General features: G+C 41.9%; 3 protein-coding genes across 4 annotated transcripts; 2 read left to right on the top strand and 1 right to left on the bottom strand.

Annotated features, from left to right (window-relative positions):
* Positions 1 to 27: 27 nt before the first annotated feature.
* Positions 28 to 12,193, bottom strand: LOC135510824 (NAD-dependent protein deacetylase sirtuin-1-like). Its single transcript, XM_064932090.1, has 9 exons — positions 11,793 to 12,193; positions 11,237 to 11,308; positions 10,855 to 11,096; positions 9,863 to 10,015; positions 3,916 to 4,063; positions 3,246 to 3,325; positions 2,882 to 3,065; positions 1,957 to 2,742; positions 28 to 1,813 (listed from the first exon to the last, which is right to left on the bottom strand). The coding sequence occupies exons 1-9, from the start codon at positions 12,160 to 12,162 to the stop codon at positions 1,512 to 1,514; spliced, it is 2,337 nt and encodes a 778-aa protein (XP_064788162.1). The 5' UTR covers positions 12,163 to 12,193; the 3' UTR covers positions 28 to 1,511.
* Positions 12,194 to 12,649: 456 nt separating this feature from the next.
* On the top strand, positions 12,650 to 16,421 carry dnajc12 (DnaJ (Hsp40) homolog, subfamily C, member 12). Of its 2 annotated transcripts, none has more exons than XM_064932088.1 (5): positions 12,650 to 12,764; positions 13,358 to 13,436; positions 15,087 to 15,226; positions 15,555 to 15,696; positions 15,941 to 16,421. In XM_064932088.1, exons 1-5 carry the CDS (start codon positions 12,756 to 12,758, stop codon positions 16,021 to 16,023), a joined length of 453 nt encoding a protein of 150 aa, XP_064788160.1. In that variant the 5' UTR covers positions 12,650 to 12,755; the 3' UTR covers positions 16,024 to 16,421. The 2 variants fall into 2 exon arrangements, with proteins under 2 accessions (XP_064788160.1, XP_064788159.1); XM_064932087.1 differs by having other exon boundaries at positions 12,651 to 13,110.
* Positions 16,422 to 16,908: 487 nt separating this feature from the next.
* On the top strand, positions 16,909 to 19,393 carry LOC135510822 (cytochrome c oxidase subunit 5B, mitochondrial). Its single transcript, XM_064932086.1, has 4 exons — positions 16,909 to 17,088; positions 17,673 to 17,743; positions 18,973 to 19,072; positions 19,153 to 19,393. Exons 1-4 carry the CDS (start codon positions 16,989 to 16,991, stop codon positions 19,263 to 19,265), a joined length of 384 nt encoding a protein of 127 aa, XP_064788158.1. The 5' UTR covers positions 16,909 to 16,988; the 3' UTR covers positions 19,266 to 19,393.
* Positions 19,394 to 19,987: the final 594 nt, after the last annotated feature.

Here is a 19,987-nt window from a genome sequence, read left to right as displayed (position 1 = left end):
ATTATTTTAACAATAGTTTGACACATGCCATTTTGACCGAATTTTTATTAGTAATTTTAGACAAAAACACAACTCTTTCTGTGTGACTTTTGCAGGCATAAGAACTTTAAAAACATAGGCCTATACTGTAAATACAGTATACATTATCAATTAAATACAGGCAGTCATATTTACATAAAGGGTAACCTCAAATGAGACTGTGTGCTATATTATGGCCTATTTGTTGGTGTATGGTGTTATTAAACCAAATATAAATATAGCAGATACATTTTTAAAGAAAACATGAAAAATAAATGTTTTGATGTAAAAAATAAACACCGCAGAGCATAACAAAAGCCGACTCTCACACATCAGCATACCGATTATAAGAACTCTTAAATGTAATTGTAATCATCTTAGTTCATCCATGTAAATGTTGTCCCTCCATTTGTGTAAAACCAGCTCCAATGGCACTGCTGCAGTATCTGAACTGCATGCACTTACCTGTAGTGGTCTTCTCAAACTAAACTTGGACATCAAATGTCAAATAGCATGCAACTCTCATATCTATATCCATTTTCTACACAACAGTGTGTTGTCACACCTTGTGATAAATTAGACTATTTTTGTGGTGTTCTCGTGAAAATAAGGAAAAGGCCTACTATGAATGAACATTTTAGCAATTTAACTACCAAGATCAAGCTCAAAACAAAACAAATATTTGAATTTAATTCAAATGAGTTGCTTAAAAGACTAAATTTGGCTCATATTAAACTTATCCCGGAACACTTGTATAGCTCTACAGGGTATCAGTGTTAGGGCTGGACATTTCTCAGGAAAAAGTGAATAGGAGCAAATCAGTCACGTCGACCAAATAGCTCATACAATCAAGGAAACATGAACAAACGCGTCAAACTGCTGAAAAGGAAGAAAAAAATAGTGAAATTTGCTCCAATGAAAGCTCATTGAACACAGTTAAGGCTTTGTTTGCACAACGTATAACGTTTTCAATTTCATTTAGAAAACCATCACCTGCTCTTTGCTGAGTATGTCTCTTACATGTTACAAAGTACAAAAATAATAAAAGCTTGACTGTAAAAAGTAGCTGCCAAATATCGTAAGGAAAACAATGCCACCACTCAATATATTCTTTACACTTCAGGTGGTGGGTAAGTCAAAGACAAGGTTTTTAAGATTTAATGCAAAAACTGTTGGGTGTATGGGGGGGGGGGGAATTATTCTTTGGTCTATGTTTTTTTTCTGTTGCTTTCTTCACCATTAACCTTCTGAAGTGGATTGGTTGAGTTGAGCTGCTGTTTATTTAATTGTAGTACACAAAACGTGTAAACAAACCACCTGCAGCTTGTCAATGTGGTCAGACAGAAGACAACAAAGAATGAATTTTCAGCACATGCATGCAAAAGTATCAATGCAATCTAGACTTTATGAAAAATGTATAATAGGAGGTGCTGTGGGTGGACAAAAATATACAAAACAAATATTTTTTTAAAGACTGCAAGTGCTTTGTTTTTCTAAAGGTCTGTGGTGTTCTGGACATTTTTGTCTGCACTCTCCATCTGCTTCACACTCGAAGTGCCCTCGCAGGCTTGCTTGTGTGTCACTATGTCAATGAGGCAGCCCTCGCCCTCCTCTGCTGGTGTGCTCTGGTCCTCCTCGGCATCGCTGTCTTCTTCCTCGTCGTCCTCCTCCTCCTCCAGGCTGGAGTCCTCACTGTTGCTCCCGCAGGAGCTGGATGTCTCGTCCTCCGAGTTGGAATACACTTCTGCCCCGTGGAAGATGTAGTGATTTGGTGCTTGGAATAGGTATTGAGAAGCTGGGAGAAAAGACATTGAATTTAGGATGAATTTTACAATATGGAAACACGCTTTGTCGTCATAACATGACAAGACATATTATCATATCATAATTTCACAATTTTGAACAAAATCTGAGGTAAATTAACACTTCAAATTTTACTCTCAAGGCGCTTGCTGATAGGACTTCGACTGATTCGACTCATCCAGCATCGTCGGCGAACTTCAAGGTTGACATGTTGGTCATTTAATCCAGAGGGTTCTTCCCTTTGCGTATCCACTGACGGAGAATCTGAATTCTCCATTCTCTCCTCATTGGGGGACTGAGTCTTTGAACAAGGCTCTTCTGGAGCCTCTGGGACAATCTGCACTTTTGGACTAGGCTCTAATGGCACTGCATCGAATTCAAGAGTGTCTTTCGGACAGGGCTCTGTCGCTACTCTGTTGACTTCCAGGGTGCCTGTGACATTCTGAGTCTTTGGACAGGGTTCTGTTGGTACTCCAACTTCAAGCGTGTCAGAGACAATCTTTGTCTTTGGATAGGGCACCGATGGTACTCTATCGACTTCAGATGAGTCTGTGTCATTCTGCGCAGTCGGACAAGGTTCTGTTGGTACTCTGTCGCCTTCTGGAGTGTCTGTGACCGTATGAGTGTCCGTCCCCTCTGAGGCACCGACCGATGAGTCTGTGTGACGGGTCTTCTGTTCTTCTTCTGTTGGCTTACTGTGAGTGGACAAGGCCTCACAAGGTGTCTGTGACCGCGGGGGTTTCTCTGTGATCTCACTGAGTCTTAAGGAGTTGTAGCAAAGTTGCTCAAAGTCTCCGCCCAACCGATGGCAGAGCTCGTTAACGATGACGTCACAGTCCCCAAGTAGCTCCACGTCAAAGTTGAGGTGAGGCAGCTGCTCCCGATTAATCAGGACTTGAGGCACTTCATGAGGAATGGAGGCTGGATGGAAAGAGAGTTCACCTGTTACACATGCATAGCTCGAGATGAAGACTAATACTGGTAATAACATGATAACATTGGTAATAGCATTGCTCATCTTGGGCATCTAAAAAACCCACACATTTTATTTTCAACATACTTGGGATGAGAGCCACAGGTCGCACTTTCAGTGAGGACCCAATGACGATAAGGAGGTCCACTTCATCCTTATCCTGCTTCATTGCTCTGTGGAACAGTTCTGGAAGATTCTCTCCGAAGAAGACAATATCTGGCTTCATGATCGCCAGGGGAATATCTCGACACCGTGGACAGTGAGGGACAACCTAGAACAGATATTTGCATTCAATATGAAAACAAAAAAAATAAATGACAATTCAGCAGACTGGATGCTACTGTACAAGATAGGCTGATAACTTCAAAATGCCACAAGTCTGTCTAACAGTATACATAAATTCACAGATTTGATACTGGTGAATATTAATAGGAACCATTCTTGCCAATACCTGATTAAAAATGTCTTCCCTTACAGCCTCACAGTCAACCTTGTGTTTACAGATGAGACAGGAAGCGGTTGCAAAAGACCCTGAAATACAGAAGAGTTTGTGGTTAATATTAGACCCAGAACCATAAAACACTTGGCATAGTATTATATGTTTGACATAGACTGAGTATACAAAACATTAGGAACACCATTCCATGACAGACTGACCAGGTGAAAGTTATGATCCTTCAGTGTAGCTGAAGGGGAGGAGACAGGTTATAGGAGGACTTTTAAGCCTTGAGAAAATGGAAACTGATTGTGTGTGTGTGTCACTCAGAGGGTGAATGGGCAAGACAAAACATTTAAGTGCCTTTGAACGGGGTATGGTAGTAGGTGCCTGGCGCACCGGTTTGAGTGTGTCAAGAACTGCAGCGCTGCTGGGGTTTTCACACAACAGTTTCCCATGTGTATCAAGAATTATCCACCACCCAAAGAACATCCAGCCAATTTAACAACTGTTGGAAGCATTGTCATCAACCTGGGCCATCATCCCGTTTGGAACGCTTTTGACACCTTGTTGGAGTCCATGCCCTGACAAATTGAGGCTGTTCTGATGGCAAAAAAGGGGGTGCGACTCAATATCAGGAAGGTGTTCCTAATGTTTTGATCACTGTGTATATTACAGTATGTACCATGGCACTGGATGATCCTCTGAACCCCAGCCACTTGTTCAAGAGTGTCAATGTTTTGGGTGTAGTTGCGTAGTAGCTTCCCATGCTTGCCCAGCATAGATATGAATTTGTGACAGGGCGAAGGTTGGAACTGTCCAGGATAGATCTCCTACAAGAGAGCAGAGCAATCATAACCATCTCACATATCAAAACAAGTGATAGTAATCATTTAATCAAATATGCTGTACCAGTCAGAAGTTTGGACACACCTACTCATTCAAGTTGTTTTTGACTGGTACTAATACACACACACAAAAATACACACTCAGGGTCCAGTTTATTAGGTACACCACCCAGTTCACAAAAAATGTCTCGCTCCTACAGACAGTGAGTCACGTGGCCGTAGCTTGCTATATAAAGCAGGCAGACAGGCGACTAGGGTTTAGGGTTTACCAAGAACGGTGCGACAAACAAACATCCAGTCAGTGGCAGTCCTGTGGGTGAAAACAACTCGTTGATGAGCCAGGTCGAAGGAGAATGGCAAGGATTGTGGAAGCTAACAGGCGGGTTTACAAGCAGGCCAATAACGGTGCAGTACAAGTGGTGTGCAGAACGGCATCTCGGAACGCACAACTCGTCGGTCCTTGTCACAGATGGGCTATTGCAGCAGACGACCACAACGGGTTCCACTCCTATCAGCTAAAAACAAGAAAAAGTGGCTCCAGCGGGCACGCCATCACCAACACTGGAAAAACATGGCTTGGTCAAACAAATCCCAGTTCCTGTTTTGTAATGCTGATGGCAGAGTCAGGATTTGGTGTAAGAAGCACGAGTCCACGGCTCCATTTGTTTGGTGTATATGGTACAGGCTGGTGGTGTAAAGGTGTGGGGAATGTTTTCCTGGCACACGTTAGGTCCCTTGATACCATTTGATCAATGTTTCCATGCCCCGAAGAAATCAGGCTGTTCTGGAGGCAAAGGGGGAGGTCCGACCCAGGACTAGATGGGTGTACCTAATAAGTTGCCACTGTATATATGCACAGTTGAAGTCAGAACTTTACATACAACTTAGCCAAATACATTTAAACTCAGTTTTTCATAGTTCCTGACATTTAATCCTTGTAAGAATTCCCTATTTTAGGTGAGTTAGGCTCACCACTTTATTTTAAGAAGGTGAAATGTCAGAATAATAGGAGAGAGAATGATTTATTTCAGCTTTTATTTCATTCATCACATTCCCAGTGGGTCAGAAGTTTACATACACTCAATTAGGGGTGGCAGGGTAGCCTAGTGGTTAGAGCGTTGGACTAGTAACCGGAAGGTTGCAAGTTCAAATCCCTGAGCTGACAAGGTACAAATCTGTCGTTCTGCCCCTGAACACTGTTCCTAGGCCGTCATTGAAAATACAAATTTATTGTTAATTGACTTGCCTGGTAAAATAAAAATTTGTATTTGGTAGCATTGCCTTTAAATTGTTTAAACTGGGTCAAATGATTCAGGTAGCTTCCCACAATAAGTTTGGTGAATTTTGGCCCATTCCTCCTGACTGAGCAGGTGTAACTGAGTCAGGTTTGTAGGCCTCCTTGCTCGCACACGCTTTTTCAGTTCTGCCCACAAATGTTCTATAGGATTGAGGTCCTTAAGCCAGTTTGCCACAACTTTGGAAATATGCTTGGGGTCATTGTCCATTTGACTGATGTCTTGAGATGTATCCACATTTTTTATTTATTTAACCAGGCAGTTAAGAACAAATTCTTATTTTCAATGACGGCCTAGGAACAGTGGGTTAACGACAGATTTGTACCTTGTCAGCTCGGGGGTTTGAACTTGCAACCTTCCGGTTAATAGTCCAACGCTCTAACCACTAGGCTACCCTGCCGCTCCACATAATATATAGCTTCAATATATCCACATAATTTTCCATCTCATGGTCCCATCTAATTTGTGAAGTACACCAGTCCCTCCTGCAGCAAAGCACCCCCACAACATGCTGCTGCCAACCCCATGCTTCAAGGTTGGGATGGTATTCTTCGGCTTGCAAGCCTCCCCCTTTTCCTCCAAACATAACAATGGTCATTATGGCCAAACAGTTCTATTTTTATTTCATCAGAACAGAGGACATCTCTCCAAAAAGTACCATCTTTGTCCCCATGTGCACATGCAAACCATAGTCTGGCTTTTTTATGGCGGTTTTATAGCAGTGGCTTCTTCCTTGCTGAGAGACCTTTCAGGTTAAGTCAATAAAGGACCGGCTTTACTGTGGATATAGATACTTTTGTACCAGAGTCCTCCAGCATCTTCACAAGGTCCTTTGCTGTTGTTCTGGGATTGATTTGCATTTTTCACCTCAAAGTACATTCATCTCTAGGAGACAGAATGAGTCTCCTTCCTGAGCGGTATGACGGCTGTGTGGTCCCAAGGTGTTTATACTTGCTTACTATTGTTTGTACAGATGAACGAGGTACCTTCAGGAGTTTTGAAATTGCTCCCAAGGATGAACCAGACTTGTGGAGGTCTTCAATTTTTTTCTGAGGTCTTGGCTGATTTCATTTCGCTTGACATCATGGGAAAATCAAGAGGCACTGAGTTTGAAGGTAGGCCTTGAAATACATCCACAGGTACACCTCCAATTTACTTAAAAGGTTATTTGACATATCAGAAGCTTCTAAAGCCATGACATCATTCTCTGGAATTTTCCAAGCAGTTAAAAGGCACAGTCAACTATGTAAACTTCTGACAATTCATGTCAGAATTGTGATACACAGACTTATAAATGAAATAATCTGTCTGTAAACAACCGACTTGCCAAAACTATAGTTTGTTAACAAGAAATTTGTGGAGTGGTTGAACAACTAGTTTTAATGACTCCAACCTAAGTGTATGTAAACTTCAACTATATACACTGCTCAAAAAAAAATAAAAGGGAACACTTAAACAACACAATGTAACTCCAAGTCAATGACACTTCTGTGAAATCAAACTGTCCACTTAGGAAGCAACACTGATTGACAATAAATTCCACATGCTGTTGTGCAAATGGAATAGACAACAGGTGGAAATTGTAGGCAATTAGCAAGACACCCCCAATAAAGGAGAGGTTCTGCAGGTGGTGACCACAGACCACTTCTCAGTTCCTATGCTTCCTGGCTGATGTTTTGGTCACTTTTGAACGCTGACAATGCTTTCACTCTAGTGGTAGCATGAGACGAATTCTACAACCCACACAAGTGGATCAGGAAGTGCAGCTCATCCACGATGGCACATCAATGCGAGCTGTGGCAAGAAGGTTTGCTATGTCTGTCAGCGTAGTGTCCAGAGCATGGAGGCGCTACCAATAGACAGGCCAGTACATCAGGAGACGTGGAGGAGGCTGTAGGAGGGCAACAACCCAGCAGCAGGACCGCTATCTCTGCCTTTGTGCAAGGAGGAGCACTGTCAGAGCCCTGCAAAATGACCTCCAGCAGGCCACAAATGTGCATATGTCTGCTCAAACGGTCAGAAACAGACTCCATGAGGGTGGTATGAGGGCCGACGTCCACGGGTGGGGGTTGTGCTTACAGCCCAACACCGTGCAGGACGTTTGGCATTTGCCAGAGAACACCAAGATTGGCAAATTCGCCACTGGCGCCCTGTGCTCTTCACAGATGAAAGCAGGTTCACACTGAGCACATGTGACAGACGTGACAGTCTGGAGACGCCGTGGAGAACGTTCTGCTGCCTGCAACAACCTCCAGCATGACCGGTTTGGTGGTGGGTCAGTCATGGTGTGGCATTTCTTTGGGGGGCCGCACAGCCCTCCATGTGCTCGCGAGAGGTAGCCTGACTGCCATTAGGTACCGAGATGAGATCCTCAGACCCCTTGTGAGACCATATGCTGGTGCGATTGGCCCTGGGTGCCTCCTAATGCAAGACAATGCTAGACCTCATGTGGCTGGAGTGTGTCAGCAGTTCCTGCAAGAGGAACGCATTGATGCTATGGACTGGCCCGCCCGTTCCCCAGACCTGAATCCAATTGAGCACATCTGGGACATCATGTCTCGCTCCATCCACCACAGACTGTCCAGGAGTTGGCGGATGCTTTAGTCCAGGTCTGGGAGGAGATCCCTCAGGAGACCATCCGCCACCTCATCAGGAGCATGCCCAGGCATTGTAGGGAGGTCATACAGGCACGTGCAGGCCACACACACTACTGAGCCCCATTTTGACTTGTTTTCAGGACGTTACATCAAAGTTGGATCAGCCTGTAGTGTGGTTTTCCACTTTAATTTTGAGTGTGACTCCAAATCCAGACCTCCATGGGTTGATAAATTTGATTTCCATTCATTTTTGTGTTATTTTGTCATCAGCACATTCAAATATGTAAAAAAAAAAGTATTTAATAAGAATATTTCATTCATTCAGATCTAGGATGTGTTATTTTAGAGTTCCCTTTATTTTTTTGAGCAGTGTATAAAATAACTCAGCAAAAAAAGAAATGTCCTCTCACTGTCAACTGTGTTTATTTTCAGCAAACTTAACATGTGTAAATATTTGTATGAACATAAGATTCAACAACAGACAAAATGAACAAGTTCCACAGACATGTGACTAACAGAAATGTAATAATGTGTGTGTGTGTGTGGGGGGGGCAAAATCAAAATTAAGTCAGTATCTGGTGTGGCCACCAGCTGCATGAAGTACTGCAGTACATCTCCTCCTCATGGACTGCACCAGATGTGCCAGTTCTTGCTGTGAGATGTCACCCCACTCTTCCACCAAGGCACCTGCAAGTTCCCAGACATTTCTGGGGGGAATGGCCCTAGCCCTCACCCTCCGATCCAACAGGTTCTAGACATGCTCAATGGGATTGAGATCTGGGCTCTTCACTGGCCATGGCAGAACACTGACATTCCTGTCTTGCAGGAAATCACACACAGAACGAGCAGTATGGTTGGTGGCATTGTCATGCTGGAGGGTCAGGTCAGGATGAGCCTGCAGGAAGGGTACCACATGAGGGAGGAGGATGTCTTCCCTTTAACGCACAGTGTTGAGATTGCCTGCAATGACAACAAGCTCAGTCCGATGATTCTGTGACACACCGCCCCAAACCAGGAAGGGACCCTCCACCTCAAAATCGATCCCGCGCCAGAGTACAGGTCTCGGTGGAACACATTCCTTCAACAATAAATGCGAATCTGACCATCACCCGTGGTGAGACAAAACTGTGACTTGTCAGTGAAGAGCACTTTTTGCCAGTCCTGTCTGGTCCAGCGACGGTAGGTTTGTGCCGATATGCAAAGTTGTTGCCGGTGATGTCTGGTGAGGACCTGCATTTACAACAGGCCTACAAGCCCTCAGTCCAGCCTCTCTCAACCTATAGCGGACAGTCTGAGCCCTGATGGAGGGATTGTGCGTTCCTGGTATAACTCAGGCAGTTGTTGTTGCCATCCTGTACCTGTCCCACAGGTGTGATGTTCGGATGTCTCGATCCTGTGCAGGTGTTGTTACACGTTGTCTGCCACTGTGAGGACAATCACCTGTCCATCCTGTCTCCCTGTAGCGCTGTCTTAGTCGTCTCACAGTACGGACATTGCAATTTATTGCCCTGGCCACATCTGCAGTCCTCATGCCTCCTTGCAGCATGCCTAAGGCACAATCACACAGATGAGCAGGGACCCTACCCTGGTCATCTTTCTTTTGGTGTTTTTCATTAACAGTAGAAAGGCCTTTTTAGTGTCCTAAGTTTTCATAACTGTGACCTTAATTTCCTAGCGTCTGTAAGCTGTTAGTGTCTTAACAACAGTTCCACAGGTACATGTTCATTAATTGTTTATGGTTCATTGAACAAGCATGGGAAACAGTGTTTAAACCCTTTACAATGAAGATCTGTGAAGTTATTCGTATTTTTTTTTTTTTACAAATTAGGGTCCTGAAAAAGGGACATTTATTTCTTTGCTGAGTTTATATACAACACTTTAAATCCACAAACCTTAGCAAACTTGAAAAAGGGCCTTGGGTCTCTTCTGAAGTACTCTATATCAAACATTGCTTGAGGGTCTGGAAGATCTGGGAAATCTATTGCAAGCCTTGCATAAATGCCATCTCTGGATCGAAAGTCTGGTATTCCACAAGAAACAGACACCTGAGGAAAAACAACAAACCATAAGTTCTAATACGGCAACTGTGAAAGCTATACAAATAGACACAGCAAAACAATGTAGGATGTCCAATTAAAAACATATTTTTTGACAAATGGCTTAAATATGTACATTTTTCCAAACCTCATGTCTATCATAATCCGTTCAAAATGAAATTTTACCCTTGTATGATGGCCAGAATTAGGGTGACTAAATCAGAGACCAGAAAAAAAATAACATTCTGGAAAATGCCATTGCGCCTGCAAGCTGGATTCTGTGCAAAAATGAAGGCTACTGGCTACCTGTCAGGCTCACTTTCCCCATTGAAATTGTCATCATTCTTCTCAAATCCGCAGGACATAAAACAGAGGTAAGATGGATATCGATTGAGACATGACATGTAGTATTTTCATATTTTACTATACATGTTCCATTAATTAGACATTTGTTTTTCAAAAATGTCTCACATGAAATGGCAACAGAGCATATATAGCTTTTCATTTTCAATGCCGTTTTACATTTAATTCAGCTCGGGTCATGCCAATTTGCGACCTGCAGAAACAAACTTGGAGGACGACGACCACAAAATGTAAAATCTTCAAAAGTTGTCAGAACTCGTTACTTATCGGATGTATTAGGTTACGAAGTCTAACTTTGGGATATAATGTTATTGATATGTTTGAGGAAAACCCCACTGACGATTAAGAATATGAATAATCGTACGCCTTGGTAAAAATGTATTTCATAACATAAGGAAGTGAAATTTCATCACCAAAGCACATTTTCACCCACTCTGGGCAGAGTGGTTGGACACCCTACTTAATGTGTTCCCTGCAATACATACTCCAGCACCAGTAAGCACAAGGATCTTTTTGCTTTCATGGAGTATCCGAACCACGTCCTCCAGGGTGTTTATGTCTTTCCGCTTCTTTCTTTTAGGAGGCTCCGAAATGTTGATGATGATCTGCCACAGCGTCATGTCATCCAAGTCCGGTGGAAGCACAGTCTCTGGAGGAAGCAAGTCTTTCAATATTGTTCTTGGATCGGTCTCTCTCATGATGTGTTGCTGGATAAAACTGTAGGAACCTAATTTTTGAGAAAAAACAACATCAATACATTTAAATAGCTTAAAACATGTTATTGTATCTTAAACATTACCTGGGTTGCATTTAATTGTGTACTAAAACTGGTGTATTAAAAAATTGGATTTATTTGTCATCTTGTACCTATCTGTGGTTGAGGTGTCCAGTCACTGGAACTTGCATGTGAGGATCGGTCATCATCCTCATTGACACCGTCTGGGGAGGCAAATGCATTTGGGTTTAAGCTCCTCATCATCAGGGTCAAGACACTCAGAGGACACGATGGGAGGTGATCGTTTTGTTGATTAATTTAATGAACAGTATCTACTCCGAAAACAACTAAATTATGGACTTATTTTTGCATTCCTTAAAATTTGCAATAAAAACTAAAATGGCATAAAATGACTAGCCAAATAGCCAATGTTGATAGTTAACTCGCTCTCCCGCTAAATGTAGTTACATTTTTATGGCCGGGTGGGTAAAAGCATTGGCTAATAAAGTCGTATATCTTGCGTAATGCACGCAAAGTTTGTTCGTTTCAAACTTCAGGCTGACGTGCTGCGGAGCTACCTAGTAGTAACTTAGTTACAAAGCTAGCCCAATTGGTATCCAACTAGGTGGAGCAATCTAACGTTAACCAGACATGCAACGATCGAGTGCGCCAAAAAACTTGGCATACTAGCTAGCTACATGATCCTACCTGCAGGCTCCGCCGTGGGTCCAGACGCCTTGTCTAAATTCACTACACTTTCCCGAGGCTCGAAGACCAGCAGCCCATTGTCTCCGCCTGGTGCTGCTGCTGAGGCCTGTCCTACCAACATCACCGGCTCAATCTCCTTCTCCTTTGGTTGCGCAGAAATCGCCGCCGCCAAACTCTCACCAGCCTCTGGCCCATACGTAACTTGCTTAGCCTGAACAATTTTGAGTCCACATTCTATGGCCATGCTCATTTTGGCCTTTTTTGAATCTGGTTCTTCATTAGTTGAAGTGCTGGAACTGGCTCCAACAAGGATATTCTCCCCGTCCGCCATCTTCAGCTGATAAAGCCGCTGTGTACTGTGGTAAAACATTCTTCCGCGGTCGACAGCTGGTTATTTAAATGGCGAATGTGATTCGCTCTCCACCAGTAGTTGTGGCCAAGAGTATCTAAACCCAGAGGCGCAACATTTGCGTGAGTTCCGGGAACTATTGAGAAACAGAACCAACAGACCAGGCGGTGGTTTGGGAAGTCATTGACAGGAGTGCAAAATGTTTCCTCATTTGTTCATTTTCCCGAAATCTAAAGGCACAACCTAGATTCAATTTTATCGGTCACATACACGTGTTTAGCAAATGCTATTGCGGGTGTAGCCAAATGCTTGTGACCAAGTAGTTGAGCATGTTATTACTCCAACGTCGTGAAAGTCACAAACAGACACGTTTTCATTTTCGTGAAAAATAACTTTATATCGAAGGAGTGCGGTTTGAGTAAACGGCATGCACATGCGCAGTTCGGCGCAAGACGGCGCCTTCTACGCATGCGCGTAGCTAGCCAATGTGACACCTACAAGTGTGATCGGGGAGAAGCAATTTTAGCCTATCTTCATACTGTACCTACTGTCTGTCATCTTTGGTTGCGGCGGGAGCGACACTTCAGCACGTCGATGACGTCAACAACAACAAAATGTATCGTGTGCGTATTTATGTTTAGCTGTGAAATGGTCATTGATTGATATTAAATCAGCAAATTGCGCATTTTAAATCAACTAAAGCTATTAGCGTTAGCTGGATAATAATTGCAATATTCAGGGACATATCGTGGTTTTTCTCCGGTTCGACTTCTAGCTGTGCCGCGCCGTTAAAATAAAGTCGACCTGGAACGCGCAACACCGCAGGCATCAGCGCAGTCAGGCTAGCTAAATCAGTAATTTTTAAAGCTTAAATAGCTAATATAAGTCAGAATGGATGATATTTTAAATTGCAAACCAGAGGACTTGGACGATTATTACGGGTTACTCGGATGCGATGAGTTATCTTCGGTAAGAGTTTGTTTTCCCAATAGCAATAACGTTAGCAAGCTAGGCTAAATAAATGTTACCGACTTGTTGCGAAATGGATATCATACTGTACAGTGAAAGTGGCGTAGTTTGGTATAATTTCATACACCTTTTGTCAAGTGACTGCTATAAGATTTTGATTGTCAGTTCAACCAGCTTTTAAGGCCATGGCAAATGTAACATAATGTATATGGGTGAAACTTTAATGATGTATCTTTTTTTTTTTTAGACAGAACAGATTGCCAATGAATACAGAGTAAGGGCCTTGGCATGCCATCCAGACAAGCACCCTGATAATCCAACAGCAGGTAATGGATGAATTCTGTGTGATTGTGCCCCTCTTGTGTACTGTGACAGGTGATGATTGTCATGTACAGTGCCCTCAGAAAGTATTCATACCCCTTGACTTATTCCAAATGTCCAAATTGATTAAATATGTTGGTTTTTTTTATCACCCATCTACACACAATACCCCATTGTGAAAAGGTTTTTAGACATTTTTCAAATTTATTGAAAATAAAATACAGAACTATCTAATTTACATAAGTATTCACAACCCCTGAGTCAGCACCTTTGGCAGCGATTACAGCTGTGAGTCTTTCTAGGTAAGTCTCGAAGAGCTTTCCACACCTGGATTGTTCAATATTTGCCCATTTTATTATTTTCAAAAATCTTCAAGCTCTGTGAAATTGGTTGTTGATAATTGCTAGACAAACATTTTCAGGTCTAGTCATAGATTTTCAAGTAAATTTAAGTCAAAACTAACTCGGCCTCTCGGGAACATTCACTGTCTTCTTGGTAAGCAGCTCCAGTGTAGATTTGGCCTTGTGTTTCAGGTTATTGTTGTTCTGCTGAAAGGTGAATTCATTTCCCAGTGTCTGGTGGGAAGCAGACTGAACCATGTTTTCCTCTAGGATTTTGCCTGTGTTTAGCTCCATTCAGTTTCTATTTTATCCTGCATTCCTGCAATGTTTTAGAGTCACCATTGGCCTCCTGGTGAAATTACTGAGCGGCTTCCTTCCTCTCTGGCAACTGAGTTAGGAAGGATGTCTGTATCTTTGTAGTGACTGGGTATATTGATACACCATCCAAGGAGTAATTAATAACTTCACCATGCTCAAAGGGATATTCAATGTATGCTTTTTATTTTATTTTTACCCATTTACCAACAGGTGCCCTTCTTAGCGAGGCATTGGAAATCCTCCCTGGTCTTTGTGGTTGAATCTGTGTTTTAAATTCACTGCTCGACTGAAGGACCTTACAGATGTGAATGTGTGGGGTACAGAGATAAAAAAAAAAAATGTTTAAAAAAAAAAAAATAGTTCACCTTTATTTAACCAGGTAGGCTAGTTGAGAACAAGTTCTCATTTACAACTGTGACCTGGCCAAGATAAAGCAAAGCAGTGCGACACAAACAACAACACAGAGTTACACATGGAATAAACAAACATACAGTCAATAACACAATAGGGGAAAAATGAGGTACGGTCGTTCCCAAGACAGAGACTGTACTGACCACGAGTCACCAGAGATGCCTTCACCAGATACAGTGCCATCTTCAAGATGAGGTTGTCATTCAAAAATCATGTTAAACACAATTTTTGCACACAGTGAGTCCATGCAACTTATTATGTGACTTTTTAAGCACATTTTTACTCCTGAATGTATTTAGCCTTTCTGTAACAAAGGAGTTTAATACTTATTGACTAAGACATTTCAGCTTTTCATGTTTTATTCATTTGTAAACATTTCGAAAAACATAATTCCACTTTGACATTATGGGGTATTGTGTGTAGGCCAGTGACCAAAAATCTCAATTGAACCCATTTTAAATTCAGGCTGTAACACAATGTGGGAAAATGTAAGGGGTGTGAATACTTTCTGAAGGCACTGTATAATAAAAATGTTGTCGCAATAATCCTATCCATGCTCATCATGAAGTCCACATTTTGTTGCAGTGGAAGAGTTTCAGAAGTTGCAGGAAGCCAAGGAGGTTTTGTGCAATGAAAAGAGCAGAAGAAACTATGATGTATGGAAAAGAAGTGGAATTACCATACCATTCCATGGCTGGCTAGCCCTTGGCGACTCTGTCAAAACTGTATGTATGTTATTATAATTATGATCAAACTGAAAACATACATTTTATACACTTTCATTGATCAAATAATTGGGAACTGGTCCGCTTGTTAATACACGTCATAATATTGAGCCGGAATCGCGGCAATACAAAGAGTTGTCAAACTTTACACTGCCTAAATGTAATCATGTGACCTAAGGTCAAGTATTATGTAACTGAGATGAGTCCATTCAAAAAATGCATCCTGTGTTGAATGCATACATTATATTATGTTAAATGCACATTGTTCACCTTTTACTTTATCTGGTTGTGTTTTTTCATGTTTGGGTACGTTGCTCTCTGTTCTCAGTCAATGCATTGGGCTGTGAGGACCAAAAAGGAGCCCATGCTGGAGAGCTCTAAAGCAACATTCCCTAACAGTTCCCAAGACAGAGACTGTACTGACCACGAGTCACCAGAGATGCCTTCCCCAGATGCAGTGACATCTTCAAGTGAGCACATAGCCTAGGTTCTTAATTTTTCAACAATTTTCATGTTTACGGGTACTTTTGCCAACCTATAGTTAGACAGAACTAAAATCCAACATGTAATATTTGTTCTTGTAATATACTTATGGGAATATAATGCTTCAGATTGAGGCTCTTGAGGTCTAATCTTAATTGATTTAAATGTCTTATTAAATAAGTATACCTTTTTTAATTTTTTTATCATATTTCTGATGTCCCCATTATCCAGGTGACTACTGCCATCGCCATTTTCGCTGGGCTTCCGACTCCCCATCCAGTCTTCTGCGGAAATTCAGAAATTATGAAATCTAAATGGAAAGATAAAATGATCAGCCCTGTCTATTTCCTTGTGAATAATGTTACTTGTTGGTTCCCACACTCACAATAATTGTATGGAATTGCTAAACTAATTGTCTTTTGTCTATCAGGTGTAACTTATTAGACCCTCTATAGAAAATGTATACTTACAATACCCTAGTTTTGCCATGGCCTAGGCTCTAGGGTATGGGGCATATATATTATTTGTGTACGGTCAATAGCATGGAGCCTGGAATGGACCTATTTAGCTCTTTATCAAAATGTCCCAATAGATGTCATTATGTGAAGTATAATATTTTTGTAGTGTTGTATCCTTGTACATGGTTGCCTTTTTACAATTATGTAAATGCTCTGGATGGTATTTTCACATCTAATAAATGTTATGTATTCAATATGCTGATTTTAGTTTGGCATCATTTCTTATCTTATTACTTCACAAACATGGGGACAACCAAACGAATGATTAAGTATTGCATTGAAAATGTGAATTTCAAGCATGAACAACTTAAAGCTAAAACCATTAGCAACCGGTAATCATACAACTGTCACTGCTTGGATGTAGACTCATTACAAGGCCATGAAACATTTAAACTACTGTTAAATATATTCGTAATTTACTAAAATGTTTTGAGCATAGGTTCAGATTAATGGTCATACGGTGAACTTGACGCGCGAAGCACAATTGTTTGTGTGTGTGTCCATGCCAGTGCGTTATCTGTTGAACATTGTCGACTATAAAACGATATAAAAAATAAATAAATACACACAAAATCTAAAAAGTGTGCCCATGTTCGCTTGCGTTGCTTATCCGTTTTTAATTGGCCACTTCATAAGACCGTTACTTTGTGAGTGGACCGTTGACTCCGTCAATCAAGTCAAGGTTGGAAATAAATGGGGTCATTTCAGTCCAGCAGATTGTTCAGGTCACACGCGGTAGTTTAAGCGAAAGTGAATTCATTATGGCAGGCAGGTTTTTACTCCGTACCTGTACAACCTTGCAATTGGCAAGAAACAATGTTGTGGCAAGATCACTGCCACGCACTATGACCACATTAAAAGGTACGTGTGTGCGTAAATTTAATTTGTGTGTGTAATATACATTTAATCGGTTGTGGTCCGTCGGAATAATCAAATCGAATAACTAATCTGTTTTGAAGTATTTGACATGATAGAATAAACAATATTATGACTGCTCTGGAAGTATATCCTACAAGGCAACACTTCGCCTAGGCACCACATTTGTAAAAATAGAATACCAAATGACGGAGTACACGTGCATGACGCATTCATAAAATAACTACCAATTTGACTGTTATTAATTGTAAAATGATGCTACTGTATTTAGAAACACGAAACCTACTACGTTTGTTAATAACTGAAGGTCATTTGGATTTTAACCACTGGAAGGCCCATTGATAGACCCACCTTCTTTGGCAGACATTCGTTGATTTGGTGCCAGGTATATCTTAACATGGAGGACATGAGTTGTGTGTGCTTGTGGACGTGCAGTTTGACTCATAACTATTACATGCACTCTGTTAAGAGGTAACATGATTTTCTTGTTCTGATAAACATTATGCCCATAATTTGAATGTCAAGTAGTGTATAAAGTCACAGGTGTCACACTAACGGTCTCCTTCCAGGGATTCCAACCGATGAGGAACAGGCCACTGGACTCGAGCGACGTGCCTTGCAGGCACTGAAGAAAGGAAAGGTCATATCTAGATAGCATACAGTGCATTTGGAAAGGATTCAGACCCCTTGACTATTTCACATTTTGTTATGTTACAGCCTTATTCTTAAATGGATTACACCCCCCACACTCAAGGACATTCAGACTTGTACCAAAGCCACTCCTGCATTGTCTTGGCTGTGTGCTTAGGGTCGTTGTCCTGTTGGAAGGTGAACCTTCGCCCCAGTCAGGTCCTGACCGCTCTGGAGCAGGTTTTCATCAATGATCTCTCTGTACTTTGCTCCGTTCATCTTTGCCTTGATCCTGACTAGTCTCACAGTCCATGCCGCGGAAAAACATCCCTACAGCATGATGCTGCCACCACCATGCTTCGCCGTAGCGATGGTGTCAGGTTTCCTTCAGCGGTGATGCTTGACATTCAGGCCAAAGAGTTCAATCTTGGTTTCATCAGACCAGAGAATCTGGTTTCTCATGGTCAGAGTCCTTTAGGTGCCTTTTACTGAGGCGTGGCTTCCGTCTGGACACTACCATAAAAGCCTGATTGGTGAAGTGCTGCTAGGATGCTTGTCCTTCTGGGAGGTTCTCCCAATTCCACAGAGGAGCTCTGTCAGATTAACCATCGGGTTCTTCGTCACCTCCCTGACCAAGGCCCTTCTCCCCCGATTGCTCAGTTTGGCTGGGCGGCCAGCTTTAGGAAGAGTCTTCGTGGTTCCAAAAGTCTTCCATGCTGCAGACATTTTTTGGTACCCTTCCCCAGATCTGTGCCTCAACAGAATCTTGTCTCGGAGGACTACGGACAATTCCTTTGACCTTGTGGTTTTGTTTTTAGCACTGACATGCACTGTTAACTATGGGACCTTAAATAGATAGGTGTGTGCCTTTCCAAATCATGTCCAATCAATTGAATTTACCACAAAAGGACTCTAATCAAGTTGTAGAAACATCAAGGATGATCAATGGAAACAGGATGCAACTGAGCTCAATCATACATACACAAGTTATGTTTCATGTTTTTAATAAATTAGCAAAAATGTCTAAACCTGTTATGACCTTGTCAGTGTTGAGGATTTTTTTCCAAATCAAAATAATTACAATAAGGCTGTAACATAAATGTGGAAAAAGTAATGGGGTCTGAATACTTTCCGATTGCACTGTATATTTGTTTCAACCTATTGTGATGTCTGCTTCAATTCAAATAAGATTGATTTGTGTTCATACAAGTACTTTTTTTGAAAACAAAAACAAATCAGGATCCTTGGAGCATTCTGAAACCCAAGGAGTATGCTGGAACCAAAGAAGACCCTCACATTGTCCCAGGCATTAGTGACAAACGGCTGGTAGGCTGTCTGTGTAAGTGCCATACTTTCATGCTTTAAAATGTTCTCAAAAGAATATAAAAATGTGCCAACACTTGTTATTATGTACCATAGGTGAAGAGGACAACACTGCCATTGTGTGGTTTTGGCTCCATGAGGGGAAGCCCCAGCGCTGTCCCGAATGTGGGTCCCACTATCAGTTTGTCCGTCATGAGCTGCCCCACTGAAACAGCCACCAAGCTCCTTGCCACTGGACCAGGATAACCTGCCTCATTAACTCACCCTCTACCCTGAACAATGTGTGCATTTCAGCTGATTAATATGTAGATTAACATTAAAATACTGTCAATTTGAATTGTCTCGAACAGGCTATTTTAATCTTCATATTCTTGGAACGCTTATTTTGCCTTGTTAGAAAATTGTTAAAACATCAGATATATGGGCACTTGGAGGATGAAAGGGGGGCAACGTTGATATGCATTCTATACTGAACAAAAATATAAAATTTCAACGATTTTACTGAGTTACAGTTCATATAAGGAAATCAGTCAATATAAATAAATTAGGCCCAAATCTATGGATTTCACAACTGGGCATAGGCCTACCCACTTGGGAGCCAGGCCCAGCCAATCATAATGAGTTATTCCCACACAAAAGGGCTTTATTAGACATAAATACTCCTGTTTCATCAGCTGTCCTGGTGGCTGGTCTCAAACAATCCCGCTGGTGAAGAAGTCGGACGTGGAGGTCCTGGGCTGGTGTGGTTACATGTGGTATGCAGTTGTGATGCCGGTTTGACGTACTGCAAAACGTTTTAAAACATCGGAGGCAGCTTATGGTAGAGAAATTAACATTCAATACTCTGGCAACAGCTCTGGTGGACATTCCTGCAGTCAGCATACCAAATTGCACGTTCCGTCAAAACATTTGGCATTGTGTCGGTGACAAA

The sequence above is a fragment of the Oncorhynchus masou genome, chromosome 23 (genome assembly GCF_036934945.1).
Source record: "Oncorhynchus masou masou isolate Uvic2021 chromosome 23, UVic_Omas_1.1, whole genome shotgun sequence".
NCBI lineage: Eukaryota > Metazoa > Chordata > Actinopteri > Salmoniformes > Salmonidae > Oncorhynchus > Oncorhynchus masou.
This window is presented reverse-complemented; position numbering and strand designations above follow the sequence as displayed.